The 17,462-nt window shown below is 60.5% G+C and overlaps 7 protein-coding genes across 7 annotated transcripts; 2 read left to right on the top strand and 5 right to left on the bottom strand.

The window, feature by feature from the left end:
- Window positions 1-276: 276 nt before the first annotated feature.
- BXZ73DRAFT_80909 (uncharacterized protein) lies at window positions 277-1,178 on the bottom strand (the record flags this gene model as incomplete). Its single annotated transcript, XM_048023381.1, has 3 exons — window positions 277-323; window positions 348-862; window positions 934-1,178. 3 exons carry the CDS (start codon window positions 1,176-1,178, stop codon window positions 277-279), a joined length of 807 nt encoding a protein of 268 aa, XP_047873570.1.
- A 667-nt stretch (window positions 1,179-1,845) lies between these two features.
- On the bottom strand, window positions 1,846-3,243 carry BXZ73DRAFT_105625 (uncharacterized protein; the record flags this gene model as incomplete). Its single annotated transcript, XM_048016331.1, has 4 exons — window positions 1,846-2,031; window positions 2,112-2,222; window positions 2,427-2,602; window positions 2,661-3,243. The coding sequence occupies 4 exons, from the start codon at window positions 3,241-3,243 to the stop codon at window positions 1,846-1,848; spliced, it is 1,056 nt and encodes a 351-aa protein (XP_047873569.1).
- A 2,005-nt stretch (window positions 3,244-5,248) lies between these two features.
- On the bottom strand, window positions 5,249-7,069 carry BXZ73DRAFT_53470 (UROD/MetE-like protein; the record flags this gene model as incomplete). Its single annotated transcript, XM_048021007.1, has 11 exons — window positions 5,249-5,314; window positions 5,370-5,433; window positions 5,496-5,695; window positions 5,757-5,840; window positions 5,903-6,086; window positions 6,144-6,216; window positions 6,280-6,376; window positions 6,434-6,508; window positions 6,665-6,684; window positions 6,751-6,809; window positions 6,864-7,069. The coding sequence occupies 11 exons, from the start codon at window positions 7,067-7,069 to the stop codon at window positions 5,249-5,251; spliced, it is 1,128 nt and encodes a 375-aa protein (XP_047873568.1).
- A 1,544-nt stretch (window positions 7,070-8,613) lies between these two features.
- Window positions 8,614-9,488, top strand: BXZ73DRAFT_105623 (uncharacterized protein; the record flags this gene model as incomplete). The annotated part of the gene is made up of 3 exons (XM_048016330.1): window positions 8,614-9,285; window positions 9,364-9,423; window positions 9,474-9,488. 3 exons carry the CDS (start codon window positions 8,614-8,616, stop codon window positions 9,486-9,488), a joined length of 747 nt encoding a protein of 248 aa, XP_047873567.1.
- A 462-nt stretch (window positions 9,489-9,950) lies between these two features.
- On the top strand, window positions 9,951-10,960 carry BXZ73DRAFT_105622 (uncharacterized protein; the record flags this gene model as incomplete). Its single annotated transcript, XM_048016329.1, has 3 exons — window positions 9,951-10,323; window positions 10,395-10,864; window positions 10,919-10,960. The coding sequence occupies 3 exons, from the start codon at window positions 9,951-9,953 to the stop codon at window positions 10,958-10,960; spliced, it is 885 nt and encodes a 294-aa protein (XP_047873566.1).
- Window positions 10,961-12,173: 1,213 nt separating this feature from the next.
- On the bottom strand, window positions 12,174-14,551 carry BXZ73DRAFT_105621 (uncharacterized protein; the record flags this gene model as incomplete). Its single annotated transcript, XM_048016328.1, has 6 exons — window positions 12,174-12,545; window positions 12,604-13,073; window positions 13,134-13,325; window positions 13,386-13,433; window positions 13,489-14,138; window positions 14,190-14,551. 6 exons carry the CDS (start codon window positions 14,549-14,551, stop codon window positions 12,174-12,176), a joined length of 2,094 nt encoding a protein of 697 aa, XP_047873565.1.
- Window positions 14,552-15,568: 1,017 nt separating this feature from the next.
- Window positions 15,569-17,322, bottom strand: BXZ73DRAFT_80904 (uncharacterized protein; the record flags this gene model as incomplete). Its single annotated transcript, XM_048023380.1, has 2 exons — window positions 15,569-15,609; window positions 15,669-17,322. 2 exons carry the CDS (start codon window positions 17,320-17,322, stop codon window positions 15,569-15,571), a joined length of 1,695 nt encoding a protein of 564 aa, XP_047873564.1.
- Between the last annotated feature and the right edge of the window lie 140 nt (window positions 17,323-17,462).

Here is a 17,462-nt window from a genome sequence, read left to right as displayed (position 1 = left end):
TCCCGTGCGTATATGACCGTGTGAAGCTCGGGGAGATAGCTTACCGCTCCGATTCTTTTCTCGAGGGAACACAGCGAAAATAGCGTCAACGTCAAGCTGTGCGTCGGCTTCCATGTCTGCAGAAGGTCCTCGCCATCCGCATCCCCCATGACGCTGCGAGGCTTGACCCGACTACGAAGCCTGTATTTCGGTGTTGATTGTACAGCGTTCGGTACCGCCGCCACGAAGAGCACTGCAAACCCCGACAAAGGCCACTGCAGCATGTGTGAGAACCTCCTAGCCTCGCTCGACCTCACATCGGTCTTCGGGACAGATCCGCCGTCCTATGGCGGAGAAAACCAGCGCACCCAGCATCACGCGCCACATCGCGTGTGCGCACGAACGGGCGAGAACGGATCCAGTACCCCGCTCGGGGTCGGTCGTGATCCAGAACAGGATGCGAGCACCGCGGCCGGCATCGTCGCGCGCGATGACCAAACACTCGCCCGCGAGACGCGGAGCCACGTCCGCGGCGATGCGACCGCTCGCGGAGGTTCGTAGCGCACCCACCAACAGCGATGGGCGCCGTACTTCACCCTGGTGCGTCGGACGCTCCGTATTTCCCGTCCCCCAACCAAGCCTGTCTTCTTTGTCTTTCTCCCGCGCGCCGGCCCGCCATCGATCCTGCTGCCCCGCCCAGGCCGCCCCAGCCAGCCGACCACGGCGCACGTCGGCGCGTCCAGAAGCTTTCATCAGCGACCTCGCCGGCCCTGCGCGCGAGCCTCGTTCCTCGACGTTCGCGGGAAACCTTGCCGGAGAAGGCGAAGAACTCGGCCACACGTGTTCTGCGTCGTCTCGCCCGTGCCACCCGTCGCCGCCACTCCTGGCCGTCCGACGCGTCGTCGACAGCCCAGAGCGCGACCCCGGTCCCCGACGGACATCGTCCCTTCACACCGCTCGATGTCCGCCGAGGTGCTCGTGAGGCGTTTGCTCTCCAGCGGTCGACCGGTCGAGCCGGCGGAGGGGGCAGCGCGCCAGATTACGCGCCGGACAAGCGTTCTTTTGGCGCGCGCGTGGTCATCTGGCCGCGGGGACCTGCCCGAACGGTCGGCGTGGCCCTGGATCCCAAGCTGCAGGTGCGCCGAGCCGAGTCTATCGATTTGTAGGCTGCTGCCGCCGCTGGAGAACGACGCGGACATGGGGGACGTGAGCGCAGGAGGTGCCACTGCGCGCGGAGACGGAGAGCGTGGCGGCGGCCGTCCACATACGCCTACGACGGGACGCTCCGTTCGCAGGCGGCGGTCGCCGGGCTCGCGTAGAACTGATCCGTGCGCCCACATACTAGGAATGCGGTTGGACGGGGCTCGTGTTCTGTGGTTAGGGATGTGGGACACTGCTTCTTCGGACGAGTATCTCCTTTGATGCGGACAATCCACACTGCACATCAGAGGGAATTTTCCTGCAGAGAATGGGCAGAATACGTCAGATATTCGGGATATATTCAGAGGATATTCGTGCAGAAAATGGGCCGATAATGGACAGAATACGGTTTTTTTTCATGTCCTTTTCGGCCCATATTCGGCGCTTTCTCTGGCTGAATAGCCGCAGATCACGTAGCATGGATCACTGGCGCTTCTGCCCCCACCGGGCTCCCTGCACGTTCGCTGGGCTCGCGCACAATGTACAAGTTCGAAAAGAGCTGCAATAAACGGCGAACACAGTGCTAACATATGTATACTACAGTCTACAAGTGATATGTCTCTCCCGGCAGGCACACTTGACGGTAGAGTCCCAGCTTGAGACAGTATCGACTATGGGCAATGAATTAATGAAGAGAGCGAACAGGAAAGGCAGACACGCACCATCTCAGACGAGCCTGAGTACAGAAAAGTTCCCAGTGATGATCACGACGAACGCGAAGAGGAAAACCGCATTGATGAACCCGGACTCGAGCCTGATGCGCACCACCCGCCAGAGCCCGCCGGCGCGTGTCGTGCCTGCCGCGAGCGCGTTCGCTCTGCTCCAGTCCACGTACCAGATGCGCGACGCGAGCTACGCCGCTAGCGGAGCAACGTCAGTGGCAGCGCGCGAGGAAAGCGGGACGGGGACGGGGACGCACAGGTGAAGAGCACGTTCGAGACGAGACTGGGAGGGAAGTAGATCTTGAGCGGCTCCGTCTGCTCGAAGATCGTCTGGTCGTGGGGGTGTGTGCGCGTACGCGTAGAGCGCATAGCAGCCCGAGACTGTCGCGCGCTGTCAGCAAGGCGCACACGCGGGCGGCGTGAGGGATGGCTCACTAGTGCTTGTCAGGGAGAGAAGGAGTGGTATGATCGGGATCCACCACTTGCGCCCCCACATGAACCTGCACCTTTAGTTCTGTGTGTGCATGCCTGTGTCAGCATCCATGTGCTAGCTGATCCTCAGGTAGATGGACAGTTTCGACGCACCATGAAGTCCCCCACAAAGAGCGTCGTGAGCAGCGACGCGTGCTTCACAATGAAGTTCTGGTTTGTAGCGTTATTCATGAAGGCCAGTCGTGCCACACAACCGTCATGGTTGATGAACCCAGTGTAGACGTATATGGTGTCAAGAAAAAATTGGGCCATGGCGAAGATAAGTAACGCTACACCCACGACGACCATGATAGACGCACCGCGCAACAGGAGGTCGTGTGTGCACACCGCGAAGAGGCACAACCCTGGAGGTGTTCGCGCTTGCGCTCGCGGACATGACGGCGGCGGACACGCGCGCGCTGGAGGCACACCCCCACCCCTGCACCAGGAGCAGCAGCTGCGGGCGGTCGACCTTGAAGATGATGGACGTATCCTCAAGCGGGGCCGTGTGCGTGCTCGCGGTCACCTGCTGCCAGGCGTCGATGAGCGTGCGCTCGCTGACGACATACCTGCAAAAAACGGTGGAAAGGGCGCCGCTGCCGTCCGCTGGTAGAACCTCAACGTGGAGAAGAACAACGAGATCGTCCCAGGGGCGAACACGGCCGTAGAGCGCATATGCGTGCCAGGCTTGTGCATACCGTGCGGGAGTCTGTGCATGTGTGGGGAGGAGGGAGGACGACCGGGGAGAAGCAGAGGCGAGACAGTGAAGGGGGAGGAAGGGAGGGGGGTCAGAGCATGCGTGGGGGTGAGGAAAGGAGAGCAGACGGACTACCTCACCAGTGACGAAGATGTCGGTAATCCCGAAACACATCCGCTCAGTGTCCATGTCGGGCTCGCTCGAGACCGTGCCAATGAGCTCGTCGATGTCCATCAAAAGACCCAAAGACGCGAAGAGTACTCGCCGTGCCACTCTCCGTCGCCATCCGGCTCAGCGCCGTCTGAAAAATAAACATCTTGCGCATACACTCAGTCAAAAAGCTCACTGTTGTCGTGTGGAGTGGCTTACTAGCCACGAGATGCTCGTTGATTGTGGCCTTCGTCTGGGTGCGATCCGGGCGGCGCTGCCAACAAGTTCTACGGGGGTATGTTTTGCGTCGTTGTTGAGCTTTTGGAGGCATCGCGCAGAGCGGAGGAGGGTTGAGACGGTGGTGGACCAGTAGACTAATGGGCATGCAAGGCATTTAAAGCGTCGCACGAGACGCCGGCAGCGCGCGACATGTGTCGCGCGAGAGCTCACGTGAACGCCAACTCGAGCTTGCGTCATCGAAAACGGCCAAGATATCCGCCCCCCAGGAAACCCTCTGAATAATTAGTGAATATCCGGTGTATTCTGTACATTCTCTCCGGAAAAATTCCCTCTGATGTGCAGTGCCAGTGCCACTCTCCACATACCCGAGAAGCCTAGGATAAATGGATGCTGTGTGACGGACATCGAATGCTGTGGAACTGCATGCCACAGAGTCATTGAGGAAGGTGCGCAGTCGGTCTTCTTCCTTGTACACCATCATCGCTCTCTTGATGCCTGGTGCTCACATTGGCCAGGTACCGGGCATTGCAGCCGTCGGTGTACTTGGACGCTGCGAACGCACTGCCGGGACAGCGCCACGACGCTGTCGGAGAGAGAACAAGCTGTCGCCGCGCGGTCGGCGGTGTCGGCGGTGTTTGTCCTCTCAACTCAGCTTCTATCTCACCGGCGTGGACACGCGCATTGAAGCGTGGAACTGACATCCATCCACGGCTGCACCCACAGTGGTGAAGTGGAGTATGTGCGCAGCTGAGCTTGGGCCCGGCTTTTCGATCCACGTTCGACACCACTCACGCATCCCCTCAGACCCGTGAACTCAGCGCTGGAGAGGCTCGGGCGACCACGGACGCCCGGAACGCGTGGTCGGTCCCAGTAATTGTCCAACAAATATTAAATTTTCCCTCAGAGCGCACTCCAAATTGTCGCACTGTCGCACTTTGACCGCGTTGGATCCACGCGCACGACCAGCACGCGATGATATACACCCGCGGCGCGCCCGGTCCGACACTCGACAAGCAGCCGCCCGGCAACTCAGCGGCACGCCAGATCAGCCGCCGGCACGAGGCGCGCTGCATCACCACGCCCCCGCGCGGTCTCGGAGTCCGGATGTCCGTCCGCGCAACCCTCGGCCCTCACGCTGCCCCCAGCAGTGTGCACGATGTGCTGTGACGGGGCGGGCTCAAGAGATACGCTTTTGGCTTCGCCCCCAGCAAGGCACCCGTCCGGAGAACTGGCCAACTATTGCCGACGGCCCACCCCGGAAGTGGGGCGCAGTCGTTGAGATATTGAAGGCCGCGCGCCGAACGCAACGTGCAGACACACGCCCGCAAGGTCGACCCTCGACATGACGGGGGTGCCATGGAGACCGGGCCTCGTGAATGTGCGACGGACGCGCGTCGCGCGCGACGCCACGGCGTTCGAAAGCTTCCAGCGACGACGTGATGCGCGCGCTGCTCATTATGACGTTCAACGTTCAGCGGTCGACGGCATATGTAGGCGGGCGTAGCCTTCCAGGCGTGGCAGGGTATGTACGTGCCTATCGGGCGAGAGGCGCGTCGGACCGACGCGGGACGCTCCACGTAACCTCGGGCGTGCTGAGTGCCCGGTGTGCCGTCAGATCTAGAGCCTCGGCGGAGATGGTATTGTAGAAGCTGAGATTAGCCACAAGCGACTGCACGAATACGATACGCTTGTGTGAGGCTGAAGTACTCCGGAATGCGCGGGCGTTGTGCTGCTGTAGTTGTTGTGTTGAGCGAGAGGTTGGTGGAAGGGTATATCACAATCCGTCGAGCGATGTTCGTCTGAAGGGCCTCCTCCCCTGCAAGCGCTGAAATGGGCGCCGCCGTCGGCGTTAGTCGGTGGTCCCCCAGATAGAAAGCGCGACGTCTCTAACGAGCGCCAGCTTCGCCACCATATCCTTCCAAAAGTACTGTCAAAACGACGCACAGACGGGAACGAAACCAGCGACTCACATCATGTGCCATGAAGGAAACCTTGGAGTTCGACGAGAATCCGCACTGAGGGCTCAGCGAAAGTCTGCCGACATACGGTCCGTGATGAATTGAAACTCCATGAGGCGGTAAAAAAAACGACCGCACTGTGCCAACGCCTCTTGGCGCGTCTTGTACACGCCCCCACGCGTGACAGCGTCCGCCGCCTCCTCGATGCGCTCACGTAGCGCATGCGCGTCTTCCAGCTTCGGCGTCTTGCTTGACACGAGCCCCAGCACCACGGACCTGCCGCGAGGGAGGTGCCGCAGGGGCCCGAATCCTCCCGAGCGCATGTCGTCGTACTCGAGCTGGTTCGGGGCCAGACGACGTGAAGAACCGCGCCCGCCAGATCTGGGGGACGACACTCACGTAGAACACGTCCGCGTCCACTTTCTCGAACATCGCCTGCGCGATGAAGTCGTACGGGCCCACGGCGAAGCCGGACCTGTCCGGCTGGTGTCGCGGGGGTAGGTACGTGAGCACGCGAGATAGGGGGACATAAATTTAGGGCGCACCTTGACGTTTCCGCGACACACGTGCAGGCCCGCGATCATGCCCTTTGGGCGATCGCGGAGGCAGTCGTTGATGACTCCGAGGTACATGTCCAGCAAGCGGGCGGGGTCGACGCCCGCCTCACGCATGCGCCGGTGAATGTCCTCGTCGCAGAAGCAGCCCATCACCGGGTCGTCGATCTGGACCCTGCCTGGAGTGAGGGTTCAGTCCGAGCGGCTCGTTTGCGACGAGAGCAGGGAGTACGCACGGCAGCCGCGCGCGTACAGGTCCTTGATCTCCTCGCGGTACATTCGCGCGACGTCCGCAAAGTATTGCCCTGTGTAGCCATGAAAAGTGCGGTCAGCCTGGATGTGTCGGGGAACGCGAGGGTGGAGCGTACCGTCGTTCGCGTACACCCCTGGTTCGTACGTGTACTTTCCGTGGCGGAAGTGGAACCACTCTGGGGCGCCCATGGTGACCTTGAGCTTGTGCACGTTCTGTGGAGGCATCTCAGCTACTTCTGAACGCGCCCTGTCCAGGGAATGGTCGCCCACCTCGGGGCCGGCTATCCGCTTCAGCGAGTCGAACGCATCGCCATACAGCGGGACGTCGCGCCGTAGATTGCCCTGCTATGGCGTAAGTAATCGGGCGCAACGGCACGAGGCGTGCGGGGGCAAAGCGGACTGACGACGCATATGCGCGTGACCGGCCAGGCTTGGACGAAGTTGAATGTCTACAAACGTTCAGAGGCTGCGTGCGCTCCGATACGGGTTCGCGAACCTAACCTGAAACATATGTGGCGGGGCTGAAAATTTGTTAGCTCTACACGGACGCTATACGAGGCCGGATCATGAGACGAGGCGACGCTCACCGTTTGGGACGTCCTTGAGCCCAGACAGCTTGTCGAAGACGCCTTCATAGAAGATGGCTCTGTACCAGAGATAAGAGTATGTACTGGCCGTTGGAAAAGGCGGATCGACTTACCTTCGCAGCTCTCCATCGGTGATCGTGGGCAGGCCGAGATCGAGCTGCATCCGGACGGCTTCCGAGATGGCCTGGTCCTCGCATGCCTTGAGCTCTTCTGCGCTACACCGGCCCTGGTCGAACGCCGCGCGGACCTGGACGAGGTGCTGGGGACGCAGAAACGAGCCAATGTGCTCGACGCGGGGGACGTGCAGCGTCGAACCCATCGTCACGATCCTCGGATTGCCTGCAAAGTTGCGTCGCCGGGGCAACGGAGAATCCGGGGCTGATCGGGCGCGATTGAGAGAGAAGGCGAAGGAGCGAGGGAGAAGAAGAGTCGGGGAGAGGAGAAGAGGAGACAGGGGCCTTAAAGCGTCGCGCGGCGCTCGGGCTCCGGGACGGGGGGCAGGCCAGAGAGCTTGAGAGACCGGTAGATGGCCGGAGCCCGATGCCGCGTTATGTCGCCGGGACCCGGGCGGATCGTCGATGCCGCCGCCCCAGCGAGTCGCCGTCGTCGCCGTCCGGTGCCCCGCGGCCGCTAGTGCGATCGCGTGCCCCGAGCTGGACCTGGAGAGGGACCGATGGGCGGGCGCCGTGCGGGATTACAGGGGGCGCGTTGCCGGAGCGGAGGCCGGACGCACCAGATTGTGGCGCTCTCAGCTGTCCTGGAAGCACCATAGTATTGGTCACCGCGCGCGCAACTATGCACGGAGGCGTGCTGGTTCCCGGTGTACGCGTGACCTGAACCTGCTGGGAGTATTAGAGCAGCACGACGAGTGCCGCGGTGAGCAGAGTCGAGGACCAGAGGCCGATGCAGCGGGAGCGCGCAGTGGGATGTGGCCAGGAACAAGGGAGCTTGCGCGGTGTGGGCGGACGTGGCTTCGCTGCTGACGTCGCTCCCGATGCCGTATCGGACAGCGCGAACCGGAAGAGGCAGGTTCCACGCCTTGGCCCGGTTCCATCCACGCAACTGGATATGTCGCCGCGACCGCTCGGGCGGGCCTTCCTGCGCCGGCCGCTATCGATGCGCATTTGGGTCTTTCGTCTGTGAACAGGGCCCCTGCTATCCGAGTTCCCATTTGGTCATATTGCGGGGCCATGGGGTGTTTGAGCGACCGCAACAGGCTGGGACGAAGACTATCATCTGAGCATCGGGACGGTGGTATTCCGTAAGCCAGGTGACATCGTGCATGGCCGGAAGTTGATGACACTCACCGAAGCTTTCTTATACAAACGACCTTGAAAGACTTACATGGCCAGGTTGGAGTGTGTCCTTGAGGCAAGCTATTGAGAAAGAAAGTTAACACGGAGCTGCTTGTATGCGCCCAAAAACGGGAAATTACACTAAAACCGCCTCCGAGTCTCACAGAATCCAGCTTACCACCGCATGCAACGAAAGTAAGGGGTAAATTCAAGTCAGAAAGAGTGAGTAAGTCGAGTCGTCATGATGCTGGCGTTCAAGAGGGTCTATCTTATCAATAAGCGAGCTGCGGTAATCTTATCTTGCCCCCCAAAGGCGCCTCCGCTGGGTGGCAGGCCTAAAAGCCTTGCCCGCCAGACAAGACACCTTGGTTACGATCCCTCATGTCCACCGAGTTGAAGCGTCCCCGAGGGCCGTCTTGTTGAGCGTACTCCCCCTCGTCTTCCACTTCGCCACTTCCAACGTCTCTTTTGGCTCGTTTGGTTATCGCTTTCCTCGTGTTCAAGCTCTTCCTTTCAAGGTTCACTCTCCTCAACTCCCACCTTCCAAACCCCCCGCCCCTCGCCCTCCATGCCCACTGCCCACGCCCCGCGCAAGAAGGCGTGCCAGGCCCTTCAAGCGGACCTACACACGCCATGCAGCAAGACATTCCGCGGCTGGGGCCGGTTCTGCCCACCCCATCTTGAGGAGCACGCGCGGCTGAGCGGCGCATACAAGGACGCCGCGGCGCGCGCAGAGCGCCTCCGCCGCCACGGCGAGCTGGGCGAGAAGCAACTCCGCGCGCTGCTCGGCGCCCCCGCCGTCGACCGCGCTCTGCAGAAGGCCCGCCAGTACGCGGCGGCACTCGACGAGGAGGCCGCCACCCGCGCAGCGCACGCCGCACGCTTCCCCACCACGTCCCCTGGCACGGGCGTGCCCCCGACGGCCATGCGCAGGTCGGGGAGCACGGGGAGCGGGGTCACTCTGGGGGGTCGGGCGGGATCGCCTACGGCCATGCACGTGGATGAGGACAAGCACGAAGACCGAATGCGGGAGATCAGGGAGAAGAAGGAGGCTTGCGACGCGCTCGTTGTGCAACTGCAGAAGAAGCGAGAGGAGGTCCTTTCGGAGGCTCAGCAGAGGCGGGAGAGGTACGGAGGCCGAGACGATGATCCCGAACGGCAACCTCTGCTGGAGAGGCGGCGGGCGGCAGCCCGGGCGCGCACGCGGCAGTGGGTGTGTATCGCGTTCTTCGTGGTCCTGGTGAGTGCATCCGTTCTGCCGCGAGCGTTCACGCCCTGGCGAGCGTTCGGCGAGGACGTGGCTGATGGTCGGCCGTAGCTTGTGGTGGTGTCCATGATTATCGCATGTCTTCTGATAACGCAACTTGACACGACTCCAGTGAGTGGCTTCGAGATGTATTGTGCGCTCTCACTGATTGTTCTGCGCAGCGCGCCCACGTTTGAGTCGACTCTCTTGGACTGTAACGTGAATCATGGTCTCCCTCACACGGACTTTGGCATACTCGCTCTGTATCGATGCATCCCCCTCTTGTACCCTGTTTGGCTCTGGATGAATGTACGCGTATCCCACTTCTATTCCCTCTCTGCAGTGTCACCGAGACTCAGTCTTCGATTAATGCCCCGCCCGTTCGAGGTCATCCCGTGTGAGGTCGGTCCGGCTGGGGCCGAGCGGTAGCAACGATGGCCCGCAGACGATGCTTCTTCACTTGACATATTCCAGGCTAGTGACAAGCGCTCCAACCGTCCACAGCCAGCGCCCCATCGTCCTTGGGACAGCTTCACTCTCGACCACCACCATCCCCCCTCCCAATGGGCCCTGCCCTGCCCTCCCCCGCCGTCCTCCCCGCCCCCGCCTAAACGCCAGGACTCCGATTCCACACCCGTCCAGATCAAGCCCCGTCCGCCATGGTCCTCTCTTCTCCCGAGCCGTCCCCGCCCCCCGGCGTTCCACCCCCGCGCGCGGGGCCCACCATCTGCGAGGCCCTCACCGACGAACTGATCCCCTGCTCGCGCGAGCTGCGCCGCCACTCGACCGCGCGCTTCTGCCAGAGCCACGGGCGGGAGTACCGGGAGCTCACGCAGGCGTACAAGCTCGTCTCGAAGGAGGTCGAGGAGCTCAAGGAGCTCGCGCGGCTCCCGCGCGGGCGGGGCGTGGCCTCGCTCGCCACGGTCGCAGACGCGGAACGTGCGGCGCAGCGGATGGACGCGTGGCGGAGCGCGATCCGCCGCGAGATCGAGGCGCGGCGGACGCAGCACCGGCGGTTCTTCCCGTCTTCTGGTGCGTGCGCTTGTGTCGTGTGCGCTCGCGGCGTGTGCTGATGGGTGTATGCGCCGACCGGCGCACGACAGAAGACAGGGGCCACCAGAAATGGCTCGAGTCGCTCGAGGCGGACCTCGTCCGCGCCACCCAGATGATCACGCTTCTGCGTAATCGGCGGGACGTGCTCGTGGCCCAGTCGGAAGAAGCGCTGCGGAGGATCGAAGACAGGCGTCGTGCGCTGCAGAACTATCGTACTCGCCGGGACACGCAGATCGCCGCCGAAGCGCGGGACGTGCAGCGCAGGCGGAACGAGATGCTCGAGCGCGCACAAATCGTCGGTCGCCCGAGCCCGGCCCCACCGTCCTACGTGCCGTCCGCACCAAGAGTCATCCCAAGCGCTCCCGTCTCTCCGGAGTACTGGCAATGGCAGGCGTCAGCAGGTGCTCACGCTCCCAGACCCAACTACGGCGCAGCGGCGGACATTGAGAACCAGAGGAGACATTCAGAGGCTCCCGAAGACGACGGTCAGGGCTCGGCCTCGACCATTGGCATTATACTTGTGAGTTTCTTATTTTCATCCGCATACGTGGTACTCATCGTTCTTTTTCTGCAGGGAGTGTTCATGCTGGCAGTGTACTGGTGGATCAAGGGGTAAACCTCATGTATCTCGGATGTGAGTACTTCCATGTTCAATCGGCCTGCCTACTCTTACCGATCCCTTCAGCACCGACGCTAGCGTTCTGTGCATTCTGTGTGTTTTCATTTCTTGTGTATCATCAGATCAGGCGCACACGGTGCGCAACAATACTTGCTGGTCATTGTCATCAGTATGGACACGGTTACGCCGTCTTTCGTGGAATCACGGTGTATTCTTCTGCTCTGACCCTTGCTTTCGGTCGCTCTCGGGTATGATTACCGGTTCGTCTTTTGTCGCATGTACTCTATGGTCGTGGATAGCTAGCGTGATGTATGTCTTTAATCGCGGTATGCCGGATATTTCGACGGGAGACGAGTCCTGCGACAAGGTTGGCCAAGTCGGGCCCTCCCCCTCTTGCCCTCAGCTCTCGTCCTCCTGCTCATCGCCGCCATACATCGCCGTCTTCAACCACCAGCACGAGCCTCTGGGTTCCTTCACCGGGCTCTCCTCCGAGCTCTCCCAAGCCCAAGTCGACCTTCGACCCCCGCCCAGCCCGCCGACTCGTTCCAGCAAACGTGCGCCGGGTCGGCGTGTCCCCCGTAAGCGCGGCTGGTGGGGCACGTGAGAGGCGACTGGCAGCACGAGCTCGATCGTCGATGTGTGCGTGTCGCCGCGCGAGCGAGATGGGGGCGCTACCTCGGACGCCGGAGGGCTCGTGCGAATGGTGGGCCGCCTGATACGCGGAGGAAACGATGGGATGTGGTGACGCCGGAGGAGGATGTGGTGAAGAGCATCATCCGGACGCTGCGACCGGTCGAGGCTGGGTCACATCAGTGGCTAGTTGGCGAAGGATGGTGCGGAGCGCACTGCGGGAGGGGGACGGGGACCAGGCGGTGGTGCTCGCGGTCGCGCAGGAATACGGCGGGCGGGGGGTCGAAGGCAGGGCGCGGGATGGGCGATGGAGCGGCGGGCGCGGGCTGCGTTGGAGAACGGGCTGTTGCGGGACGGGCTAATTCTCTGGAAGAGCAGTATGGCCAGATGTCGTACTCGGAGTCATTCGCCGCAATTTATTCCGTGCTGACATTTCAAAGGGTATTCTAACGCAGCGATGTAGTTCATGGACAACACTATGGTGGAAACACACACATGCTGTCGTTTGCCGTGGTAACAGTACTAGTAGTACAACCGGCTATGTCTTCTGAGAGAAACGCCCGTCTGCAGCATCACTGCGCTACTTCGCGCCTTGCAGCATATACATCAAGCTAAGCTCCTCCAATCGCTTCGACTCCCTGTCGAACTCTTCACCCGCGGCGGCGGGGAGGGGCGCCGAAGCGTGTAGCGGTGTGGTCTGCGTCGATCCGACATCTTTGGAGGAGGCTTTGATGGCCTCATCCAGCGCGTCGATCAGCCTCTTCGCCAACTTCTTGAGAACTGGGTGGGGTAGGCCTGAGGGTGGAACCCAAGGGAAGACCGTCGAATGCGTGCCCGAGAGGACAAACTCCACACCGGGTTGTCCATCCTCCGAGGGTTCGCCGAGCAGCTGTGCAAGATACTCGCAGCACACGCAGCACTTTTTGCTCACTCCGACGGGGATGCGCTCATGCTCCGAAAAAAACACCGAGTGAGTGTGGAGCGGAAGAGACATACAAGAGAAAACACACCGAGAACACGTCCTGTATCAGCGCCTCGCCTTCCGATGACGCTGCTGAGTCGCCGCCATGTCGTGATAGCCATGCGCGAGCCATGAGCGCGGCCTCGGCATGCACACATGCGCCATTAACTTTCTGCATAACCTGATTCCCCAACTTCTTTGGCCACTTCGCGATTGCCGGGAAGATGACGTCAGCAAATGGACCATCTCCGGGCTCAGGGAGGGAACCAGCTGTTTGGTGTTTCGGCAAGAATGATTTCATCTTCGTCTCGATGACGGAGAAGTTGTCTTGATGGGCGATGGGCCAGGCGGGTGGGTGGTCCACATAGACGGCTTGTACAGCCGGAGCGCCGCCACCAACTTGAGACGAAGAGAGACTGATGAACATGCTAACGATATCAAGGGGGAGCGTAACGGTTCTCAGATGACGGACGAGGTGATGTTCCACCGGTTCGTCTGGATCCGCGCTGGCGTCCGCCACTGTAATAGTTTACCTGTCAGCACTCTATGTCGTTCAGCGACCAAAGGAGTCGTTCGAACCTTCCTCATCGTCATCGTCCGCAGCTTCCAACGTGGCCTCGTCAGGTACATCCTCTTGGGAACTGGGCGATACATCCTCCTGCGCAGTCTGCGGTACATCTGAGAAGACCGGGGAGCGGGTCACTGGTTGTACATCATCGGCAGTCGACGGAGCTTCTTCGTGAGCAACCTGTTCGGGCACACTAGTCGATGCTACAATGATCGCCCGTGAGGATCCCATTTGCACAGACAAAGGTAAGCAAGAAGACTCACATCCTCTAGTCGATGGAGCTTTCCTCGCGTTGAAATTCTTCACCAACTCTAGCCAGACGTGAGAACGCAATGACCCCAAGAGACGAAAACTAAATGTACTCACTTTCCACTGGAGACGACTTCGATTCCTCACTGCGCCGGCGCATCCCCTGCAGCTCCGTTTCAACATTCTGGGTGATAAGATGCTTGATGACACCGGCATCCAGCAGGGCTCTGAAAAGCTTCATGGTTTCGAATGCATTCGTGGACTCCCTTATCTGTAGTGGGAAAGAGGCACCCTCGAGGACGCGCCACTTCGAGCGAAGATCGCAGAAATACGTCCTCATCGTCTGGAAGGAGTCCATGACCAGCTGGGCCCAATCAACCGCGTTTTCATTCGTGATCGGGTAGGCGTCGTGGGTGTCGGAGTGAGGAGACAGAGGGATCTCCGCCTTCTTGAGGTAGATATGGAGGTCCTTTGACAAATGTATGAAGGTGTTAGGTCTGATGTGTGTCGGCGGTGTGGTACGCAGCGCGGTGTAGATGGCGTTGGTGGGGTGGCGTGAGTTGTCGCCATCCGGCGCCTTGGTACGTGAATCGGAGCCACTCCAGATGCGATCGCCATTTTCGATGCGTGAAGTGAGCTTCGGAAGGCAGCGAGATACACAGAAGAGGAAAAGAAAGAATTCCGCAGCCCTGCGATCTTTGGGCGTAGTTGCAAAGAAGTGGGCGATATTGACTACATCGTCGATATGCTGGACAGGATCGACGACCCTGTTATGATAATCTATGAGGGGGGTCTAGTAGACGGCATAAAATACGTACTTCTGCACGTGGAAGAACGAGAGTTGGGGAAACACGACGTTGCTAGGGAGGAACAGTCTTGTAGATGGCGACGGCTGACCTGGAACCGCGTTGCGCGAAACGAGAAACACGGTGATCTGTCCGGAAGTGATGCTTCCTGATACTGCTATCACTCTGCTTGCCATCTCGTCCTTGATGTCTCCGGTCGCGATGAGAAAAGAGAGAACGTTCCAAGGCTTCAGGGAGGGGTCTTCGGGTTCGTGCTTGCTGCGATTTTGGGTACCTTCAGGCGCTTTGGGAACATAACGGAATTGCGACAGCAGTGCAGAGGACAAGATAATCTGCGCAACGGGATCCGCCCCAGACGGTACGCTCGAAGCCATGATAGAAACGCGGCGAGCAGAGATCGTGGTAGAGAGTGGATGAACGTTGAAACGTTGAATTCTCACGGGCGTTTCGGCGTTTCGGCGCTTCAGCGGGCATCGCCGCGAGTTCCGGCGTTCCTTCGCCAGTGCTCGCCCACTATGTACGCCGCCACCCATCGCGATCGCATCCGCGCCGAGCGCTCCTTCCGCCATGCGTTCTGTGTCGCCGCTGCCGTCGACCCGTCGGGCTCGGCGACTGGCAGCGGGGGTGCAGACCGTCGATGTGTGATCAATGTGCGAGCGATACAGGAACTTGATCGACGTCGGCCTGCGGGGCAGGAAGGATGTGGGTACGGAGGACTCGGGCGTGGATTCGGACGCTCACCCGCTGGGCGTGAGGTACAAGGTGAGATCGGCGGGGCGGCGGATGGTGTGGAGCGTGCTGCGGGAGGTGGATGCGGTGCTCCTCGCAGTTGCACATGTGGGTGTCGGAGGCAGGCATCGTGGTACGGAAGGAGTGGACGTCAGAGCGGGCGCAGGCTGCGTTGGAGGATATGCCGTTGCGAGATGAGTTGTGCTAGATGGAGTGACGGACTAGAACGTATTGGTGGGTCTTTGCCATAATGACTCTCGCGGCATTTGCTCATAGGCTTGGCTCACGACAGATTCCCCGCAATTTTGGCCTTTAGGCAATGTGATGTGTATCGGCTGCACCTCTCGCCCGCTTACTGTCGATGTTGGTCGCGCTCGAGTGTCTGGGTAAGGAGCGGTCGAGTTGCGGAATGCAAAGGAGGAGGGTGGGCGCGTGTAGAATTGAGTTGTGCGATGCGTGGTGTATGAAATGCGTCGAACACCTGCAGGTCATCGCGCGTGCGCGTTCCATATGCCACTATTTTTTGCATCCGGTCGTAGCATGACCTGACGGCTCTCGAGGCCGCGGTCAGCGGGTTCGAACTGGTTCGAGGAACGGGGTAGGGACTCGCTCTCTGTATCGTAGCACATGCACACGAAATATTATATCCGACTACTTCATCACTACTGTATGGTGTATTGACGTCGGAAGGACGCAAAGAAGCCTGCAACGAGAAACGTGAGTTGATTGCTTGATACCATTCATTCATGAAGAGTCACTCACCATCAAGAGTGGTCTTCGACTCGTACTCCTCGCCCCAAACAAGCTCCTTCGCTTGCTCCCCATGCACGTCCCAAATTTCCACCATCGAACTCGCATCCCCCTCGCGCCTCACCCACCACCATCGCGCCCTCGTCTGCTTCATCTTCCGCATACGACCGCCCGTCGCGGAGTCGATGTCTTCCTCGTTTTCCGGGCCTCGACCCTCTTCCAAGGACGGAACGTCAAGATGATCGTGTGCGACCATGACGAGGCGCAAATGCGGCAGCGCGTCCGGAAGTCGTCTCACGACCTCCTCAAGGGTCTGCACCCGCCGCGCCTCCCTCGCGCGGGCCCTCCTAACCGACTCGCAGTACTCCGGCAGGAGCGCGGGGTCGCTTGGACGATCCTTCGGCTCCGAGGCGAACACGCGGATGCCGAGGTGGACGATGGGCAACGCCGCGAGCGTCTCGGGGAGGAGAAAGAGGAACCCCTGGTCGTCGTCCGGCTGCTCGTCTTCGCCGTACCACCCGCGCATCTTCAGCTCGAGCGAGTGCAGCATCGGCGCGTCTCGCGCAATGAGCTTCCATATCGACTCGGGCTCCTGAACGTAGAGGGTGTTGTACCGGAGGGGCATGCCGAGCGTGAGTGAGACGGGGCGTGCTTGGCGGAGCAGTTCCGGTAAACATCGGGTAACGGGCCCCATGATCTGGAGCGTAGCTGTGTAGAACTCCCAGAAGACACTGCTGAGGGTGAGGTGTTTTATCCGGCTGAGGCGCTGTATGGTGTCGGGGTCCCATTGGATAAGGCCATCGAAGTGGAATGAACGAAGGGGAGGCCATTGTGGGCCGATTGTGCTGAGACTGGAAGAGTATATCCAGTTGAACATGACGAAGGAAACGTCGGTGACGTGGGTGCATGCGGCGACGAGAGTTTCGAGCACGTAGCCTTCGACGAGACGGAGTTCCAGGCACCGAACGGAAGGGAGTGTGCTCTCCGGCCAGTCTGTGAAAGGGACCGCACTGTAGAAGTCCTCCTCCGTGTCCAAACATCCCACCGTGTACCTGCTGGCGTTTGAGACGCGAAGGGTTTTGAGGCGAATGAAGGGGACGAGCGCGTCGACTAGAGCGCGAGATCGGAAGGTTGGAAGTGCGTCTCGGTCGGTGAAGTGATCGGAGAAGTCCAATGAGAGACACTCCACCGTCTCTGGGAGCGCCGATAGAGCTGGGAGAGTGGCGAAAGTAAAACCGTTGAGAGAGACCGTTGTCAGGCGCTCCATGGAACGGAGAGCCTGGGCGAGGTGTGGCCGAGGAAGAGTTACGTTGGAGTGCGAGAGTGTGAGTGTTTGCAGCCTCCGCGTGAGGTGCAGGACTTCGGCGACGTGATCGATGGCTCTCTCGCGGTTCCCGATGCGACGGACGACGAGGGTTTGAAGATATTCGGCGCGAGGAGGCATAGACATACGTGGATCTCGTTCGACCATGTACCTTCGGAAGCGGGAGATGCGACGTGTCGTCAATTCTTTGTCCTTGCCCAAGACAGTATTTTCGAGGGCGCGTGCCATGGCGAGGGGGTATGCGGCGGTACAGGTGAAAGCGAGATGGAGAGCGTCGTCGGCAGTGATGTAGGAGAGGATGACGGAGAAGACATCGGGGTTCAAGGAGAGGAGAGTTGACATGTCTTGGGAGACTAGATTGGGGTATTATGATGGGCCTTGGGGTAGAGAGCACGCTTTATGATTGCTGTCGGTTGGCAGTGGAAAGCGATGCGTCGCGGTGGGTTGACCGACAGAGAGTTCACACCGCACAGGCGGTGCGT

The sequence above is a fragment of the Epithele typhae genome (assembly GCF_022376455.1).
Source record: "Epithele typhae strain CBS 203.58 chromosome Unknown BXZ73scaffold_68, whole genome shotgun sequence".
Classification (NCBI taxonomy): Eukaryota; Fungi; Basidiomycota; class Agaricomycetes; order Polyporales; family Epitheliaceae; genus Epithele; species Epithele typhae.
Note: the sequence above shows the minus strand (reverse complement) of the source record. Positions and strands in the feature narration are given on the sequence as shown.